Here is a 26,869-nt window from a genome sequence, read left to right as displayed (position 1 = left end):
AATAAAATTAAAATCAAATTAAGATTTTATATTAATCCAAATCTGCAAAATAATGTAACTCACTTACACCCCATGCTCCTCTCGCCCCTGCCCATCAGCCTTAATAATGGCTCATCTGCATTTTTTACTTTAACTCCAGTAACTTTATTATCGGTTTTCACTGTAAAACAAACAGCAGTGCATGGGAGCATTTCCAAAGTTTGTTTTTCTTCAGGTTTGATGAAGGACTCTCATTACTGCTGTTCTGTTACGAGTCTTTTTCTTTTTTTAAACTGGAAGCTGCTTGGCCTTAATATTGTCATACTTTTTATTTTCACGAGTGCTCCGAGACACGTTTCTACTGCAGGCCTATTTTTAGTGGTAAATGTGGGTGAAAAGGTCACATTTACATAGTAACAGCTGAAGAGTTTTATAATAAAGCTATTCGCATTACTCAAAGAATCATTGCAGCCCTAAAAATGATCAATACCCATTTAGTATGTCAACAGTATCTCCTGGACAGAGTCATACACAAAAACAGCGCTTCCGTTCTGTGCTTGTGTCTGAACACATCACTGAGTTTCTGGATGCATTTGTTTTGTTACCTTGTCAGTGTCAAAGTATCTCAGGTAGTCAGCATCTAGCTTTACCCATCGTCTCTGGTAGTAAATAGCCCTGTGGATGAGGACAGACAGAACACCGAATAAAAAAGCAAATATCGCTGCCCTGTGTTTGTTTTTTAATTCAATCAAATATTTGTGTAATATATATTCTCTGATTTTTTTTTAAGCATCATCATTATTATACCCCTGAGGTGGATTCTTGTCCAGCCAACCCATCTTGATGACAGCAGAAAGCTGAGAGGTGTCTTCTTTCATGGTGGAAGCCAAAACACCAGTGTTTGGTAAGTAGAAACTGCCTTGCTGGCTGTGGAGACTCCCTTCATACCTATACGTGTGCGCACACACAGACACACGCAAACAGAAAAGGAAAAAGAAAGAAACATCACACAAACTTCATAAGCAATTACATTTTTCATCAAAGTTTAAATCAGACAAGTTGTGCAAAAGTTTTGACAAAGCTAACTGTGTAACAATATAATTTTATAATATAATTACACAAAAGAGGTGAAGATCAAAGATTAGATTTCTGCAGCACTGACAGTTTGACAATATGTTGTGCAATAAAATGAAAGTAAATTGAAACAAAGTAAATACAGCAGCATGTCTCAAATTAACTTACACAAACACTGCAATAAATGGACTGGTACTTATATAGTGCATTTCTATTCTAACTCAACACCCAAAGCGCCTTGTGTAACATTCACACAAACACTCTCAGGGTTCAGTAATAAGGATATTTCAACATGCAGACTGGAGTAGCTGTGGAATCGATCACTGACCAATTAGTAAAATTGGTGGATCAATACTCTACCTCCCAAGTTACAGCCATTCAGAATAATCAGCAACCAAAGGGAAACAAAACCCTGCAAACAGTGTGCTTGTATTTCAGTTTCTGAGGTTTGCATTTGTGTTGTTTTATGACTCACTCATAATCGTCGAGCACTCCATCGTCACTGCAAAGGGAACTCGGCCGCTTCTTTGTGTAATTTGGCACTTGCAGGGACATATCCTATTGGAGGAAACGGGAATGATTCACAGGATATGGCAAGAAGAAAGAAAGAGCCGAAAAGCCTGGGAGTGGTCCGATTAACAATTTCTTACCCTCTCTGGTGGGTTCATTCGATGACCAGCGGGACCAAACAAGTCTGGCTCCTCGTAGTCATTAGAATTTTCGTTGACCGTAGCCAACACTGAACAAGAAGAGAAAAGGAAAACAAATCAAGATTAAGCTAAAGTCTGGAGCAGGTTTTGCAGAACCTGAGAAACTCTGGAAACATGATATAAGGCAAGGCAAAAAGTGAGTCACACTAGTAAAACTGGATTATGTGGATATGAATTTGTAGTAATTTTGGCTGTGTCAATGTTTGTAAGCGCAAACAGACTGAATTAATAGTGAGTGAGTTTTAATAGATATGCACCAGTTTGTGTCGTCTTTCTCTCCCCTTAAAACTGGATTTTCAGGTTGAGCATCTACTATTAAGCAGAGCCGTATTACCACTGAAACATTATACAATATTGAGGCGAAACTGTTGCAGAAGATGAAATTCTGTGGTACATTAAAACTGAAGGCAGTGGTTTGCAAATCGTTAACACACCACATGTAAAATAAAAATCAATCAACTGTTAAAACTAAGATTTTTTTAATGATATGCTTGCTTTGAATTTGAGACCAGTGACATGTTTAGAAAAAGTGAGGACAGGCCCATGCTAAACACTGTGTTGCAGTACATCTTTTTTTTTTTTAAACCACAAACAGTAAAGTGTGAAGTGAACAACTGCTGTAGTTTTAAAAAAATATCGCTGAGCATAAATGGTTCACATGCATGCCACCCATGCTGTGTACTCCTACTTTACTGATAAAAATCTCTCTTCTCATTTTGATTGGTCATACCAGACTCAATGGGCATTTTTTGCAACTGAAAAACAAATCCAATGGCAATCATAGACAGGACACAGTTTAGCCTTAAAGTAAGTTTGGAGAACAGACAGCTATAGCTGAACACTCTTTGCGGTTCACCTCTGCAAATTCAAATCAGTGAACTGGAACTCTCAACCACGCTCATGCTGCTGTCACCTTCAGTACTTCGAGGCCTCTTTTCTTGTATTGTTTGTTTATACTTGATCAAATATTTTCAGAGGGCTGCAACCAGTCCAGTTTAACACATAAGCTCCTCCCCTACATAACCATGTAATTATAATACTTGGAAAATGTGGCACTCTCTTGCCAAAACCAACAAGACCTTTTGTGAAAATGGCATTACCTGTTTGACAGGCGATGTTGCTGCAAAGGGTTTAGATATTATGCAACACAAATGGTTCACAGACATGTAAGCTACCCATACTGTGTGCTCTTGTGCTATAACAATACAGTTGATGGGCCATCTTCTGCCTTAAGCACTCTTTTTCTCTGTGTGGTAGAATTTTAAATTGCTTATGTGAATGCAGTGACAAACTGCATTCACTTTGTTAATGAACTGACACCTGGTCCCTAAGATGAGGCTGTTATTCTGAAATATTTCTCCAGATACTCTCTGTGATGAAAACCACTCTACCTTTGCTCATACAAGACTCACCCTCTATAATGTAATCTCTCTAGATCAATAGAAATACCAATTATATGTGAGATTTTACACAAAGTATTTTTTTTAATTAATCAATTAATTTGTTGCATTTTGTCAAACTTTTTTATAATCAGTTGCTGACATTAAGTTCAAAATTAAATACAATGACATGTTGTCTTTGTATGATTTTCAATCAAATCTAATCCTATTGTGATTTCCATAGAACTGCATATTTCTTGTTTTGTGGACACTGGGTTTAAATGATTAAATATACAGCCAACATGACTGGATACAGCCTTTTTATACATGGTAATCATCTTTTCATAAAAAAAAGAAAAGATGAATACCAGAGTGTTAGTGAGAAGAGGTTTTTTCTTAAAATGGAAAACCAGGTTGGTTAAATTGGCTGGTGCCACCAAGGCAAAGACAAGTGAGCTCCCTGAAAGCCTGCCTCAGGTATGCTTTTATCAACACCTGACTAGGTGTGGCCAATTAGCACCAGCTGAACACACTGAGGAGATTAGAGGCTGCAGAGGGACGTAACAACCAACTTGTTGCCAATCAACAAATCTAATTTTAAAGCACTCTAGGCAAACAGGAGGAGCAGGTAGGATATCTTCAACTTTTACCTACAAATGTATATTATGATAGTGTCATATTGAAATAGCTGTAGGATGATTTATAGAAAATATTTTAATAAACTCACCTGCTTTGGAGGTCCCTCACACAGTTAAAATAAGCTATTTGAAGTTATCTGACACGTTTGCTATCACAAAAAATGCTTTGATGAGGAAGCCCTATAATTTTAAATCTACCGGCTAACATGTGACAATATACATGCTTGTGAATGATATTCAATAACTCTGTATGCATGAAATTAAAGCCCAAAACACTGAAGCCTGACGGTCACACTAGGATGAAGCTGCTGCTTTGTCTAACTCACTACACAGTTCACCGCACAGAAGCAGGAGAAAGAGCTGTGGCGAGCAGACTGTATAATTAGTTGACCTCACAGCAGAGCTAAGGTTTAAAAAAGAGGAAGCAGTCTCGCATGGAAGAACACAGAATGACTTCAAATTCATCTTCATAAAACGAAAGTAAAAAAATCTTTATTAGTGGTTTTCTGACTTTCTCTCTTTTAAAAAATGTACTGTCTGGATAAAAATCTTGAGCCACCTCTTATTTATTTACACTTTGCTTCTAAGCAGGGCTGGACTGGGACAAAAAAAATCAGCCCAGGCATTTTGACTAGAGACCGGCCCACCAGGTATTATAGGAAAAGCCATAAAGCCCTTTAATGAAAACAAATGCTGCTGTGACAGTGATGTACACCATCTCGCTGGTATTAATATATCAATCGAATAAACTTAAACCTACGCCATCCTATTCCTCCCTATTCTAGTATTCTAAACAGCATTTAGCAGAAATATTGAACAACCTAACTAATAGGTTGTAGAAAAAAAAACCCACCACCCCCACCCTCTGCCTCATGATGCTTAATTGACATAATCAACTTTAATTTAATGTATGTGTAAAACAAATGCACAGAAACCAATTATTTTTCTACAATAATTAAATAGATTCAACATCTTTCTTCAACAGAATTGCAGACTGCACAGATGGTACCTTCCCAAAGAAAAAAGTACTATAACTTACTAGGTTGTATATTAGACTTAATATTTACTACGTACAATAATGGGTTTCTATACATTTTAGTTAAACTTTAGTTGTAAGATTCAGGTAATTTTTTTTATTAAAAACTAGATATTTGAAATGAGAATAAGAAAGAAAAGTATTTCTTTGTGCCCCCCTTTCCCTGTTAATGCCCTACCTGGCCCCCTGGCAACACTTTGCTAGATCGACCCCTGCACAGTTACCAGCTATCAGCTACAAAGGATCCTGGTGTTATTTATCTCAGTTCATAACTTCCCTTCAACTCATTCATGTCACCTAAAAGGTAAACCTGTTTCTCCATCACCTGTTCAGCTCTGATGATTCAGTAAGGACATCACCTGGTTTCATCTTCATGTTTCCCTCTCACCAGATATACAAACCGACATCATGACCAGCAGCTTTTACAGCTGTGGGTGAACAACAGAGATGGGACTTGTGACAGAAAAGCTGATCATTGATCAGTTTCATGATTGAAGTAGCAACAGGAGAGGGAGGGGGAGAGAATGAGAGAAGAAGAGGCAGTTGACAGCATAAAGACGCAGAATTATTCCAACTTTGTGTCTTTTTTCATTCTAGCTGAAGTGCGGGACAAACTGTGTTCCTTGTCAGCTCAATACGGAACTTAAAGTTCGACCTCGTCGGCTGTAATCTATCCAGCCCAGAGTCGATCATAACCAATTAGCCAATCCAACACCTTTCATTGTTTATATCGTTACAAAAAAATCCCCAAACAAAACAAACAACAAAACATGGGCCCATACAAACGGAAAATCACCATCGGCCCAGTATGTCCGATGGCCAGTCCAGCTATGCCTCTAAGAAATAGAGCGATGAATCTAATTTTGAAATTTTTGCTGGAATGATCATAAATGGGTATATAGAGGAGGTTGGGTTGTAGAGAGGTACAACAGTGAATGTCTACAGCCATTGGTAAAAGACAGAGGAGGATCTGTCATGTGCTGTTGAGCATCATAAACACAAGATATTAATGGAATCTGGAAAATGTCTAATTAGCAGCAACTTAATTTTTCAGCATCACAATGATCCCAAACACACTGCTGATGCAGTAAAAGCACACATGCACAAGAAAAAACACACAGTGGAACACTATTAGTCACGGATTGGTCTCCTCAGAGCCTGGCCCTGAACATTATTGAAGCACTGTCATCTTGACAGAGAATGGAACAAAAGGCAGCCAACAAAGAAGAAGAGCTTTCAATGTCTTTCAACAAGCCTAAAGAACTATTCCTGAAGACTACTTAAAGAAATGACAAGAAATTTCACCCAAGAGAGTTCAGGCTGTGCTGAAGAATAAAGGTGATCATACCAAACACTGACTTTCAAGCTAGTTAGAACTCTATAAACTCTGTTTTGGCTTATTTTCAAGGTATGTTGGCACACTTTTTATTAAATCACTGCACCTATTTCCCATTTTTGTGAAAAAAATATAAGGAAGTGAGGACAATGCAAGACTAGAGACAGTACTGTAGGTTCTGTATTTTTAAATCTACCACAGCGATTGTTGTAATTAAGGGATGAAACACACAAAAAAATAAAATAAAAAATGGAACATAAGCTGATTATATTACTTACTATACTCGCTGGGAGGCTGGGGAATTCTCCTAGCAGGCAGAGCTGGCTGTATATCAAGTTGAGTCAACTGTTGTGGGCTTTCTTGAGTTTTAGGTGGCCTGATGCGAGGTGGTATCTCTGGAGTTTGTTCTCTGAGCGTGTCATCCGTGCCTGTCTTGGTGGGAGATGGGCTGGAGGACAGAGAAAAATAGGGCAGGTCAAAAGAGGTTTGGAGGGGTGGGGATGAGTCCTTGGAAGCCATGGTGTTCTCAGATCGGGTAAAAATTCCAAGCAGGCGGCTGATTTTATTCATCTTCTTTCTTTCTATATAAACTATATATATAGTTTATAGAAACATATATAAAAACTATTATAGTTTATATAGTTAGACACCCCTTCCTCTCTAACTCTTTTCTCACTCAATAGTAAAAACTGAAGTGTCCTTGTGAGATCTGACTCCAGGCACAAAAATTTGCTGGTGACAAAGCTGTGCAGAGCTTTTTTCCCTAAAGTTATAATTCTCGAAGAACTCCATAAAGTAACTTTTAAAAAATAAAAAATGAAAAATAAGGATCCATCTGGTAACCTCATTTAGTACAAATTAGGGACTGCTGCTCTGAAACCCAAGTATTCCACAGTTGTAGTAAAACTAATCCCAGACACTGAAACATGTGTTCCTTTGCTCTCCTCTTGACAAGTCTAGTTTTTTACTCGCACTTCTGGTTTAAAGAGCAAGCCTAAGCCTGCCTCACATAAGTGATGCCACCTTATTGTAAACCCACGCTGCCTGTGTATACTCAAGAAACTCAAACACACAGAAATATATCTTACGTGTGCCACACATATGCTGAGGTCATACATTCTGGTGTTTAACACTGCTCATCATATCAGTTTTTGTCATTTTCAGAATGCACTGTGCACCTGGCACAGCACATCTGCCCTTATTAACAGTTTTGTTTTGATAAAACACAAGGTAGGGCCTTTTTGCCAGTAAGTGGCACACCAGGAAGAGAAAAAACAGGCTCATCTTCTTTCCCTCCCCATCAACTTTAACCATCAATTGTTTGGTAATCCCATTGAAGTGTGGTTAAATTATGTGAGCTGAGTCAAAACATTCAATGGGGGCAAGCATGATTTTTTTTAAGCGAATGACAAAAAGGAAATTCCCTATGTCAAGACCACAGATGTCTTCTTAATGGGTGGGCTGTTTCACCCACAAATATGGAATTTGTTAGTGAAAATGCAGGTACACGTGCATGTTCTGAATGTTCAAATGCAAAGTCAACATTTTCCTAAGGACTGCAACCCACTGCTTGTTATAGATATTATAATTTGATCAACTAATAGAATTAATAAAATTGATAAATAGAAACTAAACTAGATATTTTCAAATACAAAACTATAATAACTGATGATCACATACATACATAGAATGCATTGCCATATGTGCATATAGTGATGCTCATAATACAGTTATGGGGTGGGGTGTATCAAAGTTATGAGGTCAGGCTGAGTGTCCGACATACATTTTGGATTTCTCACGCTTAATCCCAACAGGATGTATAATCCATCTATAAAAGAGGTCAACCTCCAGAGCTGACAAATGAAGCCGACATGGAAGTGTTAAATCTCCCTCTAGGTGCTACTTGAGGCTGGCTCCAAACCATATAAAACTTGGAAATACGTTTCAGGTTGGAAGAATGAAGCCAATGCATAAAAGTGCCTAAAAACCTGGAGTCTATCTAAAGGACACGTTTGCTTTTCCCCTGACAGACAGTGATAGAAGTCTATGGGAAAACAGCTTTCTGGCTTTATCTCTTTCAACACTGTCCTACTGCGTTTATCTGCTCAGGCCGTCATTTTGGGTCATACTGACTAAAATATCAAGTCAGTTTTAAAACACTTGGTGGCACCGTGCTTCAAAATGGGGGAATATCAGTAGCACGAAAATGCATGCTGACACCAAACTGTCACTGTCAGAGCCGCCCTTCCTCTCTCTCATCCACTTAAACCAGGGGTGGATGGAACTTGACTGCATGCTGAGGTGGCAAACCCCAACCCTACTCAAGTAAATTTACAGTGTAAGTGTTTGGGAAAAATGTACTTCTAAAAGTACTTTTATTGCACCATGGTCATTCTCTCTGCTGTAACATGAATCAAAGGGTTGAACTGCCACCACAGCATGCAGTCAACTGTTGCTAATGACCTAATAATTTTATTTAGGTGTGTTACAACAGGGACACATGTAAAAGTTTCAAGACACTGCCCCTCGAGGACTGGAGTTTGACACCCACGACTTAAGCCAGAGTCTGATTTTAAAAAGCTTCAAAATGTAGAGTCCAAAACCAGTGGCTAATGTCATGGTGGCTAGGTCCATCTTTTACACCATATATGGTTCTACCACAGACTCACTAATTGCACAAAGGCAAAATATTTCCACAAAGAAACCTGAGAAATATCTCTCAAAGACAGCGAAAGATTGCAAACGCCATCGATAAGCGTGAACACCGACACCATTATAGTTTTGCCCTCTTGTATAGACAACCTCACTTGAACGACAGCCCTATTAACACTATCACGTATGATATCTAGATCTAACACAAACTCACCCTCATTGTGAACACTACCAAGCAGTACTTTACTTCCCTCACTGAGCCCTTTCAACTGCATGATAACTGATATTAGCTGAAATATCATCTTGTTCTGCACCAAAGATGCACAAGATACACGCATGCTCAGACCTGATATTACGGGAAATTACACACACTGATTCATTAAACACTGTCGCAGATCATGTTCGATTTACTCATGCAATTGTTTTTTTAAATGCCAAACATACACATTCCTAAATAGTATGTCAGTTATGCGGCCTTAAGAGTTAGTCATGAATGCACACCAAGCCAAAGATTGCAAAATGAACGCATTAACCGAACAGCGCATGTACGTCACTTTGTGCTGATGGTAAGTCAGGAGTGAACATGCACATCTGGTTTCTGTCTATCCAGTATTGTGAAAGTTCCTCTTTATTCCTCATATTTTTTTTATGTGTTTGGATTTCGTTCTCATAAAAACGATCAGTGAGATGAAACATGAAGACCGCAAAACAAATCTTCAGATTATTAGCTCACAAATATTAGCTCTGTATGAGAGGGGAAATCACCTTTACTTCATAAAAAATAAATAAATACACTCTGAAAGTGTCACAAACACCCCCTAATATTACTGTTTACTGGCTCCCATTAAAAGTCAGACAGTTGAGCATTCAACACTGACATGTTGTGAAAAACCACCAAGTCAAATTGCCCTTGGGCTGAATGAACACAGGAATTGAGTGCTTATTAGGTATGATCACTCTTCTAACATCTGCATTAGCTGAGCTGTTGACTTAAAAAAAATACCATTCATGTATCATTTATGTAGGAAGCAGTGCCTGTGGACAAATTAGTACACACTTCATGCACTTGGCAGCAGGTTCAAAGTAGAATTTTATCAAGTAACTAGACTCATACTAAACATTCAACTTTAAAGACTGTATACAAGAACTATCTTTGAAATTATTAAAATACCTCAGTTCAAAAAAACCCCAGAAAAAAACATGCAAAAGCCTCACAATGACGGGAAACTGCCTTATTGACACAGTTCCTCCTTTTTCTCAGAGGAAGAGTGCTGAGAGGGGTTTTGCTAGCTTGGATTCTATATTTAACGACTCGGCTAGCTCACATATGACAGTTGGCTGAAGAAACAACGACTGCTCCTTTGTCCTCCCACACTGCATAGCTCTTAACTTATTTAGGCATTGCAGAATTATTCTTGTGACAAAAATGACTACAGTGCAGTTTAAGTCGTGGTGCTGACACTAAGCTAACATATGTGTTAACAGCACAGTTACTGTGGTCTTTAATGCAAGCTAGACTTAGCATTTCAGATACTTCATAGCTTATGTCTGAAGAAAACAGTTACTATGTCACTTTTGAAAGTGAAAAACAGCAAAGCTAAGAACATAGTTTTTGTCTTAGAAATACACCTGACATGCCATGAATGCCTCTCCAGAATACCATCTTAAACTTGCCTTACTTGATTTCTTGAAAGACATACAGATAACATAACAGTAGTTTGAGTTTCCAAAGCACATCTATCGCCCCAGGACAAGAGAAGGGTCTCATCCAGTATCACTGCAATTGTAACCAGCCTTATTCTTGTGAAGGTAAAACAAATTCATGGAGTAGGTGCAACAGAAGTGTCACTAACATCACCAACACAGCAGAAAAGATGAAGCAAACTATAGAAAAGAAAAAGGAAGGCTTGCTTGTTTTGAAACCCACAGCAAGAAGAGTGTCGACGGGGGAAAGAGAGAGTGAATGCTAAAAATAAGCATAGACAGGATACAGATATGATTTATATAAATGTTACCTGTCCTGACATGCTCAAAAGGATTCCTCTTCCATGATGATACAAACACAAACTCTTCACAAACTCTTCACAAAGCAGGAGGAAACTAGTTAACCAAAAGGGGGAGGAGGCAATGCAGCAACAACAGTGTGTGAATATTCAAGGCTACAAAAACTCAGACAGTAGTTCCTGGTAATGCATCACAGTGTAGCTGTGCTCTCTGCCTTTAATCCTCACCGTCTTTCCCCTCCATGTCTGTCACAGTGTTTTTTTACTGCTTATGTGCCCTCAACCGTGGCTTCCTCCCTGTAAAAGCCAGTTTCCTTTTTAAACATACTTGTATTGCTCATAATAAATGTGCTATTAAATGTACTGGAGTCAAAGCTTTGGTTTCCTTTCATTAAAGCAATACAGCAAAAAGGGAGAAAAAAAGCTGTTCAGCCGGTGTGATTTCAGAAGGATTTACACAAACTGAGATATAACATATTACTGCCAAAGTATCATCAGTGAAAGCAGCTGAAAATTCTGCTGCTTAAGGGGAAATGTGTGGCCTTCAGTGTGCTAATTGGAAATTCACACTTTTGCAAACACATCAATGTAAAAATGACTATGAAGAAACTGCCAAACAACACTCCCTGCGCAAAACTTTAACTCATAAGGGCAGAAACGCTTACCACAGAACCTTTGAAAAAAACAAACACTAACCAGAAAGGGCTCAGTAGTAAGTTAAGAGCAACTTTAAAATAGACTACAGTTTCACACAGGGGTTGCAGTTTGTTCAGATGAAGCCTTGTCGACGTATTTCCGTATTCAGAAGGCCACAGAACTTTGTCCAGTCAAGTGTGCTGCGACCCTTCAGTTTCAGGAAGTGTCTAATTTTACTTTCAGGAAGTGTTCAAAAGTCCCCAGTAACATTTTGTGTGTCATCATGGTAAAGTACACAAGAGATGCACTTTTCAAGCTTGGCCTGTAGATGGCGCCACAATCCACTGGTAACATTTGAGAGGGTTTTTGATCACTTATCAAAACACATAGTTAACAGTGGTAATACAGATAATGGTGGTGAGAGCATGTGTGTTTATGTTTGTGAGGGAGACAGCTAGCAAGCGCTAGCCTGTGGGATTTATCATATTTTTAGGCTCATCTTTTTTTACCTGTAATAAACTCAGTGGTTAATGTGCATCTTTTTGCAAAATGAGGCATCTGCATTCAAATGGAGCCTTACCTGTGAGTTCTGGGAGACTGAACAGGAAACCGTTGAGGGATTGGTGGGGGGCCTTTAGATGCTATTCCTGCCTTTGGAGGAAGAGGTGGAATACTTCTACTGCAAGGGGAGTGGATGGGAGAAACAGGTGAAGATTTTCTTCCTCCATCGACAGTTAGGTATTGGGCATTCGGCTGAATGGCTAATGTCTGAGGCCTATTTGCAGTAGAAGGGAGGTCTGGAGGGTGGGATGGTGGTTGGGGGGGTGTAAATGTGGAACTGGGGGACACAGATCGGCATTGTAAAGCTGGAGCCCTGACCTCTCGTCTTTCCAGTTTAGGGGAGCCAGAGGTTTGAACAGGGGGTAAGGTGAAGGGCTGTGGAGGGCAGTTTGGTGTGCTTCGGGGGGGAACAGGGGGCAAAGAAGTGTCCAAAGCTGGAGGGGGGCTAGGGTCCAAGTTGTCTGGAGTAGTAGAGCGAAACTTAGTCCTTTCTTTTGGCACAGGTTTCTTCCTCTCTCTATCTATCCCTCCATCCCTCTCTTTCTCCCCGTCATTTCTAGGTACCATCTGTCTTTTCCCAGGAACTGGCTTCTCTCCTTCACCGCTGCTCTCCTGCATTCTGGATACTTGTCTTTCTCTGGGGACTGGCGTTTCTCGTTTCCTAGGTGTAGGTCTCAAAGTCTCTCCATCTTGCTTCACATTGTCCTGAAGGAGAGATTTTTCACATGGTGGGACAGGCAATGGTCTATCTCCCCCCAGAAATTCAGCTTGTCCCATTTCCTCTGATCTCTCAAACGGTCCGATGGTGTGAGCGTCATGATTCCCATGTGTTTTGTTCAGACTTGCCAAGATGCGCCTCTGGTGACCTGGCAGGGTGATACCAATGCATTCCAGTTGCTCTGGTGTGAGGCTGCGACATTGTTGTAATGTTGCATATCCGGCACTCTGAAATGCATCGGAATACTGCTCCAGGCGAAGTACGCCCAGCCACTCCCCCACATTGGCACAGGATTCAGACTGAGACATTGCTGATGTGTTTGTATGTGCTGCTCGTGAGAGTCCACGGAGAAAATGCAGACCTTAATGCATCAGATCATGTTTACACAACCTGCAGAAGAGACAGAACAAGGAGACGTGTCAATGCATCCCATCAAGGAACAAGCAAAAATTAAAAACTCTCCAAAGCAATGACATTTTTTAAAATGATTTCCTGAAAACCTTGTTTTAGTTTGTGGTTTGTGTTATTTTAGTTTGTCTGTGTGTGTCATGCAAGTATGAATGCGGCAAATCCTGTCTCGGGAAATATGTCAGCCTGAATTAATATGTGTGGTTCTAAAGATAAATCGTGATCAGTAATGAATAGTGCAATCATAGCCATAATTCAAGAAGTTGCTATTTTTATTAAGTGTCTAAACAACTGCAGAAAAGTTATATGCAACATGTGGTGGATGTTTCTTTCCCAGGTAGAAGAGGAAGTTGAGTCGCCACAACAGTAAAATTCAACAGTAGTTCAGTCATTCTTATAAGTGGTGTCACATTAGTCCAATGACATGTGTGTGTATAAAAAGGTTGAACACAAAGTAGAAGAAACTGCCCCTTAAGTCTGCATTTCTCTGCCTAAACATGTTTTCTTTAAGTTTCTAAACTAGTCAGTTTTGTTGCACTATCGCAACAGACTACTAAGGGAGGAAGTGTAAGTGGCACAATGAGTATTAGCACAGAAAGCATGTCTCTAAATTCTCCGTAAGCCTTTCAGTCATGTTCAGCTTCCTGCAAACCACTAAAATTCCTCATAGCACTGTCATCAAGGTATTACCGTAAGTTTTATTTTTTCATCACCGGTGATGACCCAAGGCCTAACACTAACCCTAATGTTTTGGAGTAAAGTAAAACTGACTTATTTGGAATAAATTAACTAGTTTTGAGGATGATTTTTATGATAATATAGATATGGCACTTTGTGTCTGTATTCAAAATGTTCAAGAACAGCTTCTACGCAAATCTGGGAAAATGTTAGGCTTTGATTAAAAGTAGATGTCATCTACCAGCACTCACACGGCACAAAAACGTAACAACCACAATCAATAGCTCAATAAAGACTATACCGATGCACAACTTCAGTGAGCGTAAAAATATTTCCAATAGTTCTTCTTGACTGTTCTATAACGTGGGAAGGTACAAGCTTTTCTAAATCGATAGTCAAAAACCTTCTGCAGTCACTCTGCCTTTTATCTTCCTGCCTCTTACTTGTGACCACAGGGGAAGCTGTCGGTTTCCCATTAAGAGCCGCAAACACAGTCTTTCCTCCGCACACCCTCGCACACAAAACTATATTTCACTTGATACAATCACAAGAAAAAATAAAATATGCGTGGATGAGTTTAACCTCTTTTCTGTTCAGCTCACTAAAAAACAAAAACATGCCTGACTGAAAATATACTATTCAAAAAGAAAAAAGTTTATACTTTATTCTCCAAATCTCACATAACAAGAAAATATGTTTAATAAGACTAAAAACATTTGACTTGCACAAATTATATGATATTTACGGTAAGAACTTTTCCTCGTCACAAGTTTGCATGCAAGTATCACACGGCGGATATCAGAAAATAAATAGAGTAGGACTACACCAAACTAGAATTTCTATTACTTCCATGACCACAAGGGCTGTTGTGGGTATATTGGTGGGCAGTCAAACTATGGACAGGTTGTGAAACGTCCGGTCGCAAAACTTAACAGGTGTGTCTTTGAGTTTAAACTAAAGGGAGGGTTCGCTCATTAACTTGGTCTGATCCATCAATAATTAGTGAAGGCCATCAGAAGATGTAACATCATGTCAAGATGGTTATGAGTTTTCCTTTGATAGAAACTGTTTAGTTTTTTGTTTTTTTACTGACAAGTTTAAAATTTAAAGATACACACCTAAGCATGATTAACAAACACTTCAGCTCACTGACTAGCAACAGAACATGCAAAAGAGAAAATATTTAAAGCATTATATAAACCTGATTCGGTTTGGTGATTAGACATGAGAGTTGTTAAGGTTGAGTGAAGTCATAGTCACCAGCCCAGTATGATAAAAGACAGTGTACCGGCTGCCAATGTGATGCATTTCATTTCCTGTCCAAAGTTTCCTCTAACAACTCAGAGCACAGCGTACAGACGGTGTGAATCTTGCTCTCTTCTCTCCAATCAAAATGCTTCCCATTTTTGAATTGAGGAACTCAAAAAACAGCCCAATGAAAAACAGTCTGATTGGTCTTCAGCCCCTTCACAGAGGCGTTACTCACCAAACTGAGCGAAGTGTCTAACAAGTGAGCAGCAAGTGTTAGCATCTTTCACCATCTTAAATCAGCACTTTGTTGCAGAGAAGCCCATGATTGGCTGCATCTGGGCATCTGTGTGAGTGTCTGCAGGGAAAACCACAATAAGTGGTAAACATGAACACTGCAGTTAAGCTTAACGCTATCATTCACAGTTGTGCCTGTTTAACTCAATAAACATCTGTAGCCCCTCAATAGTGGCTCCGTTGCACTAATCAAGACATGAAAAAGGTAAAAGCAGATGTAAAGTAGAGAAGTGAAACAATACTGCTGAAATATGTAATCTTGAGTATTGTGCCCATGCATCACATCATGAAACGCTTAGCTTCTGTCAGCTGATATCAGTTTGTGCATCTCAACCTAAAAAGCATTACTTTGTCAGCTGTTCTAAGTCTGTCTGCATCTTGAAGGCAATTTTAATTAGGTTGCTATTCAACCGACACTCACCTGCCACTTTATTGGGTACAACTGTTCAAACGCTCATTAATGCAAATAAGCCAATCACATGGCAGCAACTCAGTGCATTTAGGCATGGAGGTAGCTTGCTCCTTAGTACTGACTGAGCATTATTTTAACACCACAGCCTATCTGAGTATTGTTGCTGGCCATGTCCATCCCTTTATGACTGCAGTGTACCCATCTTCCGGTGGCTGCTTACAGCAAGATAACACAACATTTGCATCATCTCAAACTGGTTTCTTAAACATGACGATGAGCTCACTGTACTCAAAAATGGCATCCACAGTCACTGGCTCTCACTCCAATAGAGCACGTTTGGGATGTGGTGGAACAGAAGAATCTCAAAATGAATTTGCAGCCAGCAAATCAGCAACAACTGTTTGATCCTATCATGTAAATATGGACCAAAACCTCAAAATTTAAGCCATTAAGACTTAAAGCTGTTCTAAGCAAAATACTTATGAACTTTGATAAATGCTTCCTGTGTTTGCAGTTCACTAGTCTAAACATACCTGAACCTATTGCTGTACTATAATCAGAAAGATGAACCTGACTGTGATCTTTAATTTGACACCAAAACAGAATATTCACAAAACTGCTAATGTGTTATTTTAACTGCTGAAAAGACTGACAAAGAGTGTGCGTGAACACAGAAAATATCAGGTTCCTCCTTAATTCTGCAAATTCAGGTTGATTATCACCCCCGACTTCCTTTTTCCTATTCTCTATGCCTCTCCTTTTTATTTATCTCTTTTTTTTTTTCCTTCAGTTTCCAGTCAGCAATTTGAATTCAATTCATCTGCCTCTCCGTTCATCTCCCCCTCCCTCCCACTCAGAGAGCTGCCAATAACAGGGTCTCTGTGCTCTCCACAATGGGGCATTTTGTTGCCTAGGCGAGTACACGCACATACTGACAAGCAGGAAGGAAAAACATGGTCAAGGCCCACTGTTGGAGCCTGTTCACACACTCTAAAACAAGTGCTCACCTAATGATATTGTGCGTAGGTGCGTCTCTGTGTGAGGGGCGCCTCAATTTCACCATTAATCCAACACACAGAGACACCCAGGGTGCTCCACTGTCCGCACTCATCACAGTGCTGGTTGGCATCAAATTTAACCTCATCCACTGTCTGAATCTGCAGTTTTTAAGTATATAATACTGATTTATGAGACAAAGCGATGTCTACTGAACTTTATCGCTTATTAAAAGACTTTAAAGGCCTCTTAGCAACAATGTTGGTGACACATAAAACACATTACCACCCCTCTGTTGTACTTGTAAACACACCACATAAATAGTGTGGCAGGGCTGCGTACAGTATGCCACACAGTTTAAAAAAGAAAATGCAAAGACTACCATTGTATGGCCAGTTGTCACACTATGAGTCATGTGGTTTTTAAAAAGCCACAACAACTGCTGTGTTGTTTTTTACTCTTAACACTTCACTGGTCCTAAACTAAGAAACAAGCTTTTTATATTGCACGTCTTGTGCTAGTTTTTAAAAAGTGAGGAGAGTCTTTGTTCTAATTCGAAGACTAAATATTTCACTTACATGCTCATACTGCTGAATGTGTAACAACACAGTCTAGAAAAGCATAAACCTTGCTGTATCCACCACTACATTCCCCAGCATGGACTAGAATCACATTCACTGAGCCTAGCGTATAATCTGCAAGTCATTTAAATAAGAGAAAATAAAGTTAGACTAGACTCCTAGTCTAAAAGACAGAAATCCCCAAAATACTACATGTGATCCTAGGAGCTTAATTAATCCTCATTACTCAGATCGTGTTTTAAATGTTGCTGACGTCTGTTGGACTGCAGCCGCAGACAGTGACTGGGGGTGTCGTAATATCTCTGAACCATTAACCGTTTAGTGCATTACTAAAATAAGAATAAGATGTTTAACCCACCAGTATTTTGTGAGCTGACTAGCATGGGGCAGCAACTGTTTGACGTTTAGTTGACTAGTCGTCCACATTTCTAGCCTCGGCCGTTCCGGTTTTATGTGAGAGTTTTTGAAGGTGCATACTAAAACACCCGAAGCACATTCATGTATCCCTCTGTATTTTTCATTTCATTGCAAATGTATTCAAAATAAATATAGTGTAAACTTGTCTTCTCAATGCTTGCTTCATCACAGCTCAGCTTTTGGAACAATGACTTTACAGATTGCTTCAACATTTTACATGCGTGATCTTTGCTGGCGTGATCATGAAACCAAGAGCAACTAATAAATCACAAAGCAAGCTAATCAAGCTTCGATTAGCCATTAGTACCGGCCAGGCTTGCTGAATGTATTTAACTTTATTCATAAACAATAGGGCAGATTACTTACAATCGTCTTCTCCTTCATTTTGATGTAGAACAACAGAAGGAGCTCTCTTGGAGTATTTTCATAATCAATTTTGATCAGCGAGTGGCAGTACTAAAGCATTTCAAAGAGCAACATTTGACTGGCTGATAACTGCACTTGCAAAGTTGTACAGTTCCACAGTGCAACACGTGACCTCACCCCGTTAGAAAAGAACGAGAAGTGAGTTTTACACTGAAATGTGTACGTGTTAAATCTGCATTTAAGTGATGGTGAATTCAATCACCTGTTTACAATTGCAATTCAAATGAACTGCCACACATATTTTTGTCATTTGCTGCTGCGAGTGTAATCTATAGGCTTGGGTAAACCACAGAAACACATAGCTTTTTCACAGCTTTACTCCAGCCCTACTGCCTACACAGAAGACATTATTTGAGAAGTATAATCCAGCATGCCTTTGCAGGGCTCGCAAAATCGCTAGCCCGACGTCCCGGGGCTAGCGATTTTTCCGGTCGGGCTACAAAAATTCATCTCAGCCCTGCCCGTCGGGCTATCATAGAAAGAAAAAGTATGTCAATGCTTTTGCATTCTTTGGCAAACATAGCTAGGCAATTATGTCATTGGCATCGATGAGCCACTGTCAACATGTGACATATTGAAATCGCGTTTGAATTTGTGCTTGTTTTTTGCTTCACTTTCACTTTGCGATCACGCAAACTGTGAATAGAGAGCGGCAGCTACTGATTGGTGAGCGACAGATTAATTGCGCACCAATTCCTCTGACATCGTCTTATCACTCAGTAGCTTATCTTACTATTCAAACGTGTCAAGTGAAGCAAGCTTAAACATGTGATAGAGGTTGATTGCACAGAGAATCACTGATCACCAAGCAGGACAGACGAGATCTGCAAAGGGTGGTGCGCTTGGCAGAACGCATCATTCAATCAGAGCTCCCTGACCTGCTGTCCATCTACACCAAGCGGTGCAAGTCCAAAGCTAGGAAGATTATGATGGACCTCTCCCATCCCAACAATGGACTCTTCTCACTGTTGAGGTCTGGGAAGTGCTTCCGCTCCCTTAAGGCCAAAACAGAGAGAATGAGGAGGAGCTTCTTCCCCCAGGCTATTCGGGCCCTGAACCAGGTGTAGGACTGGACTCTCCCAAACACGTCACTATAAGACTGGACTCTCACACACGTCACCACACGCACCACCACACATTTCCTATAATCCTATAATTCCTATAATTTATAATCCTTATCTTTTTAATCTCTTCTGCTATTTGCACATTCTTTACTGTAAATTCCCAAGTTAATTTGTAAATTTTTGTAGTAAATTGTAAATATTGTAAAACTTTTCTTCTGTCATTTAATGGTCGGGCATTGTACAGCTACAAGCATTTCACCCCCATGTCATACTGTGTATGGTTGTGTGTGTGTGACAAATAAAATTTGAATTTGAATTTGATCATTATGCAAGTGTGTGTGTAAAAGCAGATGGATTTACGCAGGTATTTTAGTTCTGCTCAGCTAAATAAGACAGGTCAGGGTGAAGAAGGGACAGCCAAAGAAAAGCTGATCACAAAACGTTAAAGTTATGACAAATCAGACTATGAGGCAAAAACAAAAGCGCAGCTTTTTTGGTTTCATGGAATATGAATATGACGAGCTAAATAACATGATGTTCTGCCGGGTGTGTCTTGAGTTTCCCTCGATTTCTGAGTCGACAAGCACCTTTGTTACTGGGACCAGTAATTTTAAGAAAGACCCCATTAGAACCCATGAGAAATGCATTATTGCTCAGTCTGCAGTATCTTTCCCAGAACAAACGCCAATTGCAAAAAACATACCAAAAATAAACCAAGCACAACAAGAAGTCCAGAAGAAACGCAGAAGAAAAGCTGTTTAGAACAGCGTGCTATGTTGCAAAGAGTGAACTACCTTTGGCAAAATATAGCAGTCTTTGCAAACAAAGCAAATGGCCTAGATCTTGGTTCCACTTTCCTCTTACCCTTGACTTCAGTGGAAATTTCAGATTCAGGATCTGACACAGACTGATTCATGTTCTACACAGTTCTTACAAATTCATAGAAACTTCTGTTCAATTAGAACAAAATATTTGAGTTAATGATTGTAATTTTTATACAGTTGTTGTAATTTGTGTTTTAACTCTTTTTTTTAAGTCAATCAAAAAAATTGTCCTTTTTTTCAGGCTACTTAAATTTATTTTGGGCTACCAAAAACTGAAGAGTGTCTGGGCTACCAGGGACTTTTGCGAGCCCTGCTTTGAGTCCTACTTGCAAGTTTCGGAGCAGCAGCTTGAGATTTGACCGGAAAGAAACGTTGTGATGACGTTACACCTCTACTGGCCTTCTTGCAATGGCTTTCAGTCAATTTCAGGGTCCAGTTTAAAATTGTATTGCTTGTTTTTTAGCATCTCAGTGGTTTGGCACCCACTTACTTTACAGAACTTTTGAAACCCTACAATTCTACCAGCCACTGGCGTCTATGAACCAGCTCTTCTTGGACAAGATCCAGGCTTAAAAGCAGAGGCGATGGGAACAATCCCTGAAAAGGATCTAATTTTTGGAACAACTTACCTCTTTACATAAGAGCTGCCCACTCTCTTGCTTTCAGGTCTAGTTGAGCAGAGTATCCTAGCTTTTATTATGCAAACGCAGTCTTACTTGCTTCTTTTGAGTTTTAGTGTACATTTATTGCTGATTCAGTGTTGTTACATTTATGTGTATATTTTGTATAACTTGTATGGCACTTTGAGGCTGTTTAAAATGTACTATAGAAATAAACTTGGACTTGACACAAACTTTTTGAACAAACTAAATATTTTAAATAGTGATACTGATAAATATCAGTATATTTCACAGATATTCAAAATGACTGTTGGTCAAAATCTGGACCATGAACTAAGCAAACAATGATGTAATCAGCAATACCATCACATCAACACACGGACCCCTGCAATATGGTCATGTTGTAAATTTTAAACTATTTAAGTGGACATATGCAATCACAACAGATTAAATCCCCATAACGTGGAAGCAAACATATACGTAAATGTATATCTGACATACAGGCAATGGTTGTGTTATGAATAATGTTAAGCAGTTTTTTAAGGTGCAAAGGATACCAGATTATGATGACCTGATATGTGGCATACTATGAAGTAATGTTATTTCAACCCACTGGTGGTGTTTACAAATTAGGGATGTATTACAATCTAGATGATCACTCTTAAACCACTACACTTTGGTTTGGTGTTACACAAGTCACAATTTCTTTTATGCCATTTTTCTCAGGGGTCAAAAGGAAATGTTTTCTAATAATGCTGAAGACTATTAACAGAGTTGGTATTTGTATAATTCCTGAACTTACCAAAATTTTAATTTAAAAAAAATCCAGAATTTACCAAAAGTCAGTCTCCTGTGTAACTGTTCGTGTTATCCTGAAGGGGTGGGCAGAGTAGCATAGGAGGAACAGAGAGAAGAGTCGACGGGGTCAAGCTGACACTTCCTAAGCCTGCCAACAACAAAAGCCTTCCAACAAGTGGGAATTCTTCTAAACCCAAAGATACAGGCCAACCCCAAACATCTGGTAGCAGGACAGCTGGTCCTGGCATGAGCATTAACAACTCTGCTGAATTACAGCCAAACAGCCCAACCAAAGCATACCTTAACAGCATTTAACTGTCACTTTATTTCAAAGGCACTTATGGGGATTACATGGTGGTGAGGAGCTATCCCTCCAAATGGATAACATCAGTTGATACAATTAGTAGCAATGCATCAATCCATTTTTTCCTACTTTTGTTAAGTTAGCAGTGCCCTGTCTTAGGGTACCTGCAGATGTTGAGCACAGATCTGATGCCAGCATTTAATGAATGAGCTACATTCGTCACCGAAGCATACAGGTCAACATCAAATATTTTCTGTTTATCATATTTTTTTGCTCTAGTCTCATTTCAGCTTAAAATCACTACTAAAGTTGTCCCAGTTTCTCCTTTTTCTGCTTTCAGTCTTACTGATAATACAACTACACACACACACATACACATTTGTATCGCATGTGGACTGAAACTGACAAGAAAGAGGTGAAGTGAAATTCTATCAATCGAGTTGATCAACAGACACTATGCTACAGTGAGTGCAATGAAAACTCCCAATAAGTGATACAACTGTTAGAACCTACGAGACAGAGCCACAGAGCGAAAGGAGCTGTCAAAAAAGAAAACAAAGTCATCTGAACGCTTCAGTTGAGCCAGTTGACCACAGTAAAGCCACAAACTACAGTAGGGCAAAGATTAAAATAAAGCTGCTGGTACTGTTACTCTGAAATACCACCTGTTAGTTTTCTCAATGCAAGATCAGATTACCTATTAATAACTACTGATGACTTTTGGCTTAGCCAGCAGAGGACTGAATTAAATAGATGGTTCAATAGATAAGCTGTTGTCACCATCACACTAGTCAAGATCAGATCGATATACAATCCAAATATCATATTCCTTTGTCTACAAAACCAGTACAATCAGTACAACTTCAAAACTTCTATTCCTTTCTACTCATACTGTGTATGGAAAAAGGCCATAACGCAAAGTATCATTACTGTTATCCACAGTATCCATGTACATCAGTACAGAAATGTCCATGATGTGTTTGAGAAATATAGAACGTGTCCAATTTGGTGTACTAAAAACAAAAACTAATGAGAAACATATTATACAAGAGTAACTACAACATCATCCATTAGATGCTGGTCAATGTCCTTTGGGACTCATAGTTTCCTTCTCTCTTCCTCTTCCTTTGTTTCCTAGATTAAGACTGAAAAGCAAGTCTGTGGAGAACAGGCCAAGATTACTTTTTTTTTTAAAGTCCCTACAATCTACAGTGAGATCTAACTCAAAAACATAATACAATACAATACATGCAGTTAACATGGAGCAAATCTGCATTCGCCTTAATGGACTTAATGACTAAGTCCATAATGAATTTCTCACTGTAACACTGTCTGATCTTTCAGATCAGGTGGTAAAGAATGAAGCTGCTTGCTCTACGGCTGCTGCTCAATATATCAGCTTTTAACGATTTGCACTGCCTTAACTCTTCATTTAATCTCCAGAGTTTTAGACGGATGTCGTCCTTATAGGAGCTGCTGAAAAACACAGCATATACAAGAGACATGAGTCAGATACCCATCACCAGACACACTGCTGCTTTCAGCCCACTTTCAATTAGGACTGAATAGTGACTCAGTGCAGCCAGCACAGCAATGCATCTTAACAATGTCCTCTAGTGAATAACCTTATGTGTGCACGCACACATGCACACACACACACTTACCCCTTACTCCCAGGGCTGCAACATTTCAGAAGGTTTCCCACGGCAACCCAACCTAACCAAACTATTATATTTAGCCTAAGAATTGCACCAAAGTTATCTGAAGTAAAGCACAATCCAAATTAAATCATCAGTGTGTGTAAGACACAGGCCGCCACTATGTAAAAATCACACGCACTGTTTGACAACAGGAAAAGATAAAAACTGCGCAATGTGTAGACTCGACCCAGGCACGTTTAGCCAAATGATTAAGGCCTGTCGAAAATGGTAAATAGTAAATGGACTGGTTCTTATATAGCAATTTTCTGCTCAAGCACTTTATACAACATGGCTCATTCACCCAATTACACCTATTCACACAAGCATGTTTTTCTATATCTAAGTGCTTCCTATCTAACATTCACACACATTCATACTCTGATGAATCCAGAATCAATCATCAGAATCAGAACATATTATTAATGTATTTATGGTAAATGGCCTGTATTTATATAGCGCTTTACTAGTCCCTAAGGACCCCAAAGCGCTTTACATATCCAGTCATCCACCCATTCACACACAATGTATTTAGTCCCAGAGGAAATTTTTCAGATAATTTCCTCTGGGACTAAATAAATCGGAGAGCTACCTGATAATAGAGGACCTGCTCTACCTCACGAGGTGCAACTAAACAACTAAACTAAACCCTCAGGGGTCATCACAGCAGAGGGATCCACATATTTGTATTGGCGAAGTTGAAGCTCCCCTCTCAGGGATTTGTGCCTCCTCCCAGTCAAGGACTGGGGATCTTTTGCTCGTCAGGTAGTCACTACACTACACTCAGGCAGTTCACTGTTAAGTTTATAAAGATCTCAGATAAAAAGTAAGAAGTGAAACAAAAGTTAAGCTGATGGGATTTTTTTTTTTTTTAGTTAACATGAACAAGAGTCTCCTGATGCTATTAGGCTAACCTTCATTTAAATCAAATCAAACCTGAAGCTGTCATTTTTAAGCAGCCTTCTGATAAAAACAAAACAAAACACAACAACAAGTCAGTAAATGTGAATTCTCCTGCCTACTGCATTTATTCAAGCAGCTCCTTTGACTAAAGCAGACTCCCAGCACTGTTTGGACTGCCAGCCAAAATTTGGCTGAAATTAGAGGGATTCATTTAAGGCTGCAGATTTCTAATTTCAGTCCGGTGTAGACAGCTGTTTGTTGTACACTTTCAAAACCTTAAAATATGAAACGCTCAGTTGTCTGCTAAGGTCAGTGTCCTCTCACCTCGTTTCAGGGTTATTCAGAAGCAAACAATCATGTGTGCGAGTGAGACAGAGAGGAGAAAAAAAAGGCACAAAAGCTGATGACACAAGTGGATAAAGAAAGACGATGATAGATATTAACCGACACTGCATCTCAAACATGACATAAGTGCCAATAACGGTTTCCTCTAAAGAAATCTTGCCAAGTTAAAACTTCTGACTATGATTTGCAAGCCGTGGCTTATTCCAGACTTCCCGTTGTGTGATAGAAGGCACATTTTATAGAGACAGACAGATGTGTATTTGCGTCTTGATATGCATCTTTTAATATTACAGTATGTGATGCTCAGCATGCACAGGAAAGCCCAAGCAGACAGCCACATACTTAGTCATTTCCCATTTCACTGCAGGACCAATAAGTAGGGCCATGATACTGTCTGATAGCGATTTTTGCCAGTCTGCAAAAAATGACATTTAATGGGTGGATTTTTTTTTGGCTTGCCCTTCAAAGCGATAAATCGGTATCCGCTTTCCATGGTAAGACGAAGTGCCTTGCTCAATCTTTGATATGGCAGTGATAAAAATGACTGACTTTTATTTACTTTACAGTTTTGCAACTAGGAGGCTTCTGCAGCACAATCATATCTAGTGAACCACAACGAAGAGGAACATCGTTTTTCATGGTTGAAGAACTTCTTCCTCAGCAAGAAAAAAGCAAAACAAAAAGAAGAAAGAAAAAAAAAAACTACTTAAAAATTTGTATTCACCAACTTTAAGGGTCTACTGATCAAATCAGTCATGCAAAAATGCAATCTATTTTAAAGCCCTGAACCCACAGCCAAATGTTATTAACCTTTCAATGTAAATCACACGGAGCACATTTGTATCAAAAGGGAAATTATTTCAAAGGAACAGGAAAAGCATACGTCTGTAGTTCTTAATAACTTATCTGCCAACACGTTTACAGTTTCACTATTGATCAAACCTTATGAACTTCTGTTCATAAGGTGACTCTTGTCCGTTTGTGAGAGAGAAAAAAAAAAGCAGAAATAAGCTGTTTAAGAAATCTTCCGCAACTACTGTGCAACTACGGGATCTGCTGTACTAAAGCCTGCATGATCACCTGTCACAAAAATCCACCTGCTCCATTACGTACACAGCTCTGAGAATTTCTATAGATGCTTCCTTCGTCTCAAGCTGGGAACCAGTTACTCCATCTATAAACAACTGATTTCATCTTAAAACCATCCGTGTAATGGAGCCCAGATTAGAAATATTGAATTCCACTGGGGATAAACAGTCCCGTCGTAGGCAAGTTCGCTTTTACCAGAGAAAAAAATAGAGCAGTCTGGGAAAACCGCTAAAGAGTTCACATTAAGCCAATCAAACTCTTCTTCATCAATTAGTCTACTTCTAAAGACAGAAGTGGACACAGTCGCTGAAGCACATTGGAAAAAAGAATAGGTTCATGCGTCGCTGAGTAATAAATTCAGAGCTAACAGTCTGCGCCTAAAAATAACCTCAGCAACCTTTTTTTTTTTAGTGTGGACCCCCTCACAGTGAGTGCGTTTAAAAGCGCTGAGTTCACGTTTCTCCTCTAAGCAGTGGCTCGAGGAAAGTTTCTCTTGTGCTGGAGGAAAAAATAGTTTTTAAATTCCTGTTATCCACTTACCCTTTCAAGTCGTCAGTGTCCGTGTCACTGAGACACGCCAGGAGTGGGTTTGCCTTCGAGGTGGGGTTAGAAGACACAACTGCGACGCCGAACAGCGAATAACACTTTATTTTTTTCTCACTGTTGAAGAGCAACAGCGGCTACGCGCATGCATCCGCACTTACGTGCAAGTGAAGGAAGTGCTTTCCTTTCAAAATAAACAGACCCGCGGCGAGTTTAGCCGACTGTTTGTTTTACTTTGAAGGCTACACCTTTGTCCTTTCTGCCTTAACGCGGATAATTTTACTGTCGAAGAATTTCCGTAAGACCGTCATGTGACCATCGAGAAAGACTGGACAACCCAGTTAGTTTTCATCCACGTTCCCCATACACCGCTTACTTTTTACACACAATACCAAAAAAGACTGAGCAGTGGTATTTTTTTAACTTCTGCTATTGCAAATACTCTACTTAAAGTCGGCGTGTTTTGGAGAACTAAAACCATCCCCATAACCCTCAAT

General features: G+C 39.4%; 1 protein-coding gene across 2 annotated transcripts in view; it reads right to left on the bottom strand.

Moving 5' to 3' along the window:
* Positions 1-26,496, bottom strand: part of arap1 (ArfGAP with RhoGAP domain, ankyrin repeat and PH domain 1) — a 60,329-nt gene extending 33,833 nt beyond the window's left edge. For both annotated transcript variants that reach the window (XM_085479400.1, XM_085479399.1), the window contains exons 1-7: positions 26,370-26,496; positions 12,024-13,112; positions 6,431-6,600; positions 1,704-1,792; positions 1,529-1,611; positions 787-927; positions 585-654 (exon numbers count right to left, since the gene is read on the bottom strand). In XM_085479400.1, the coding sequence (XP_085335526.1) occupies positions 585-654; positions 787-927; positions 1,529-1,611; positions 1,704-1,792; positions 6,431-6,600; positions 12,024-13,030 (1,560 nt within the window). In that variant the 5' untranslated portion in view covers positions 13,031-13,112; positions 26,370-26,496. The remainder of the gene's footprint in view (positions 1-584; positions 655-786; positions 928-1,528; positions 1,612-1,703; positions 1,793-6,430; positions 6,601-12,023; positions 13,113-26,369) is intronic.
* Positions 26,497-26,869: the final 373 nt, after the last annotated feature.

Source organism: Copadichromis virginalis, linkage group LG14 (genome assembly GCF_057382275.1).
Source record: "Copadichromis virginalis isolate Kocher_CV1m ecotype Utaka linkage group LG14, C_Virginalis_male_GT1.1, whole genome shotgun sequence".
In the NCBI taxonomy this organism is placed as follows: Eukaryota; Metazoa; Chordata; class Actinopteri; order Cichliformes; family Cichlidae; genus Copadichromis; species Copadichromis virginalis.
The sequence above is the reverse complement of the archived record's forward strand: the minus strand, read 5'-3'. Positions and strand labels throughout refer to the sequence as shown.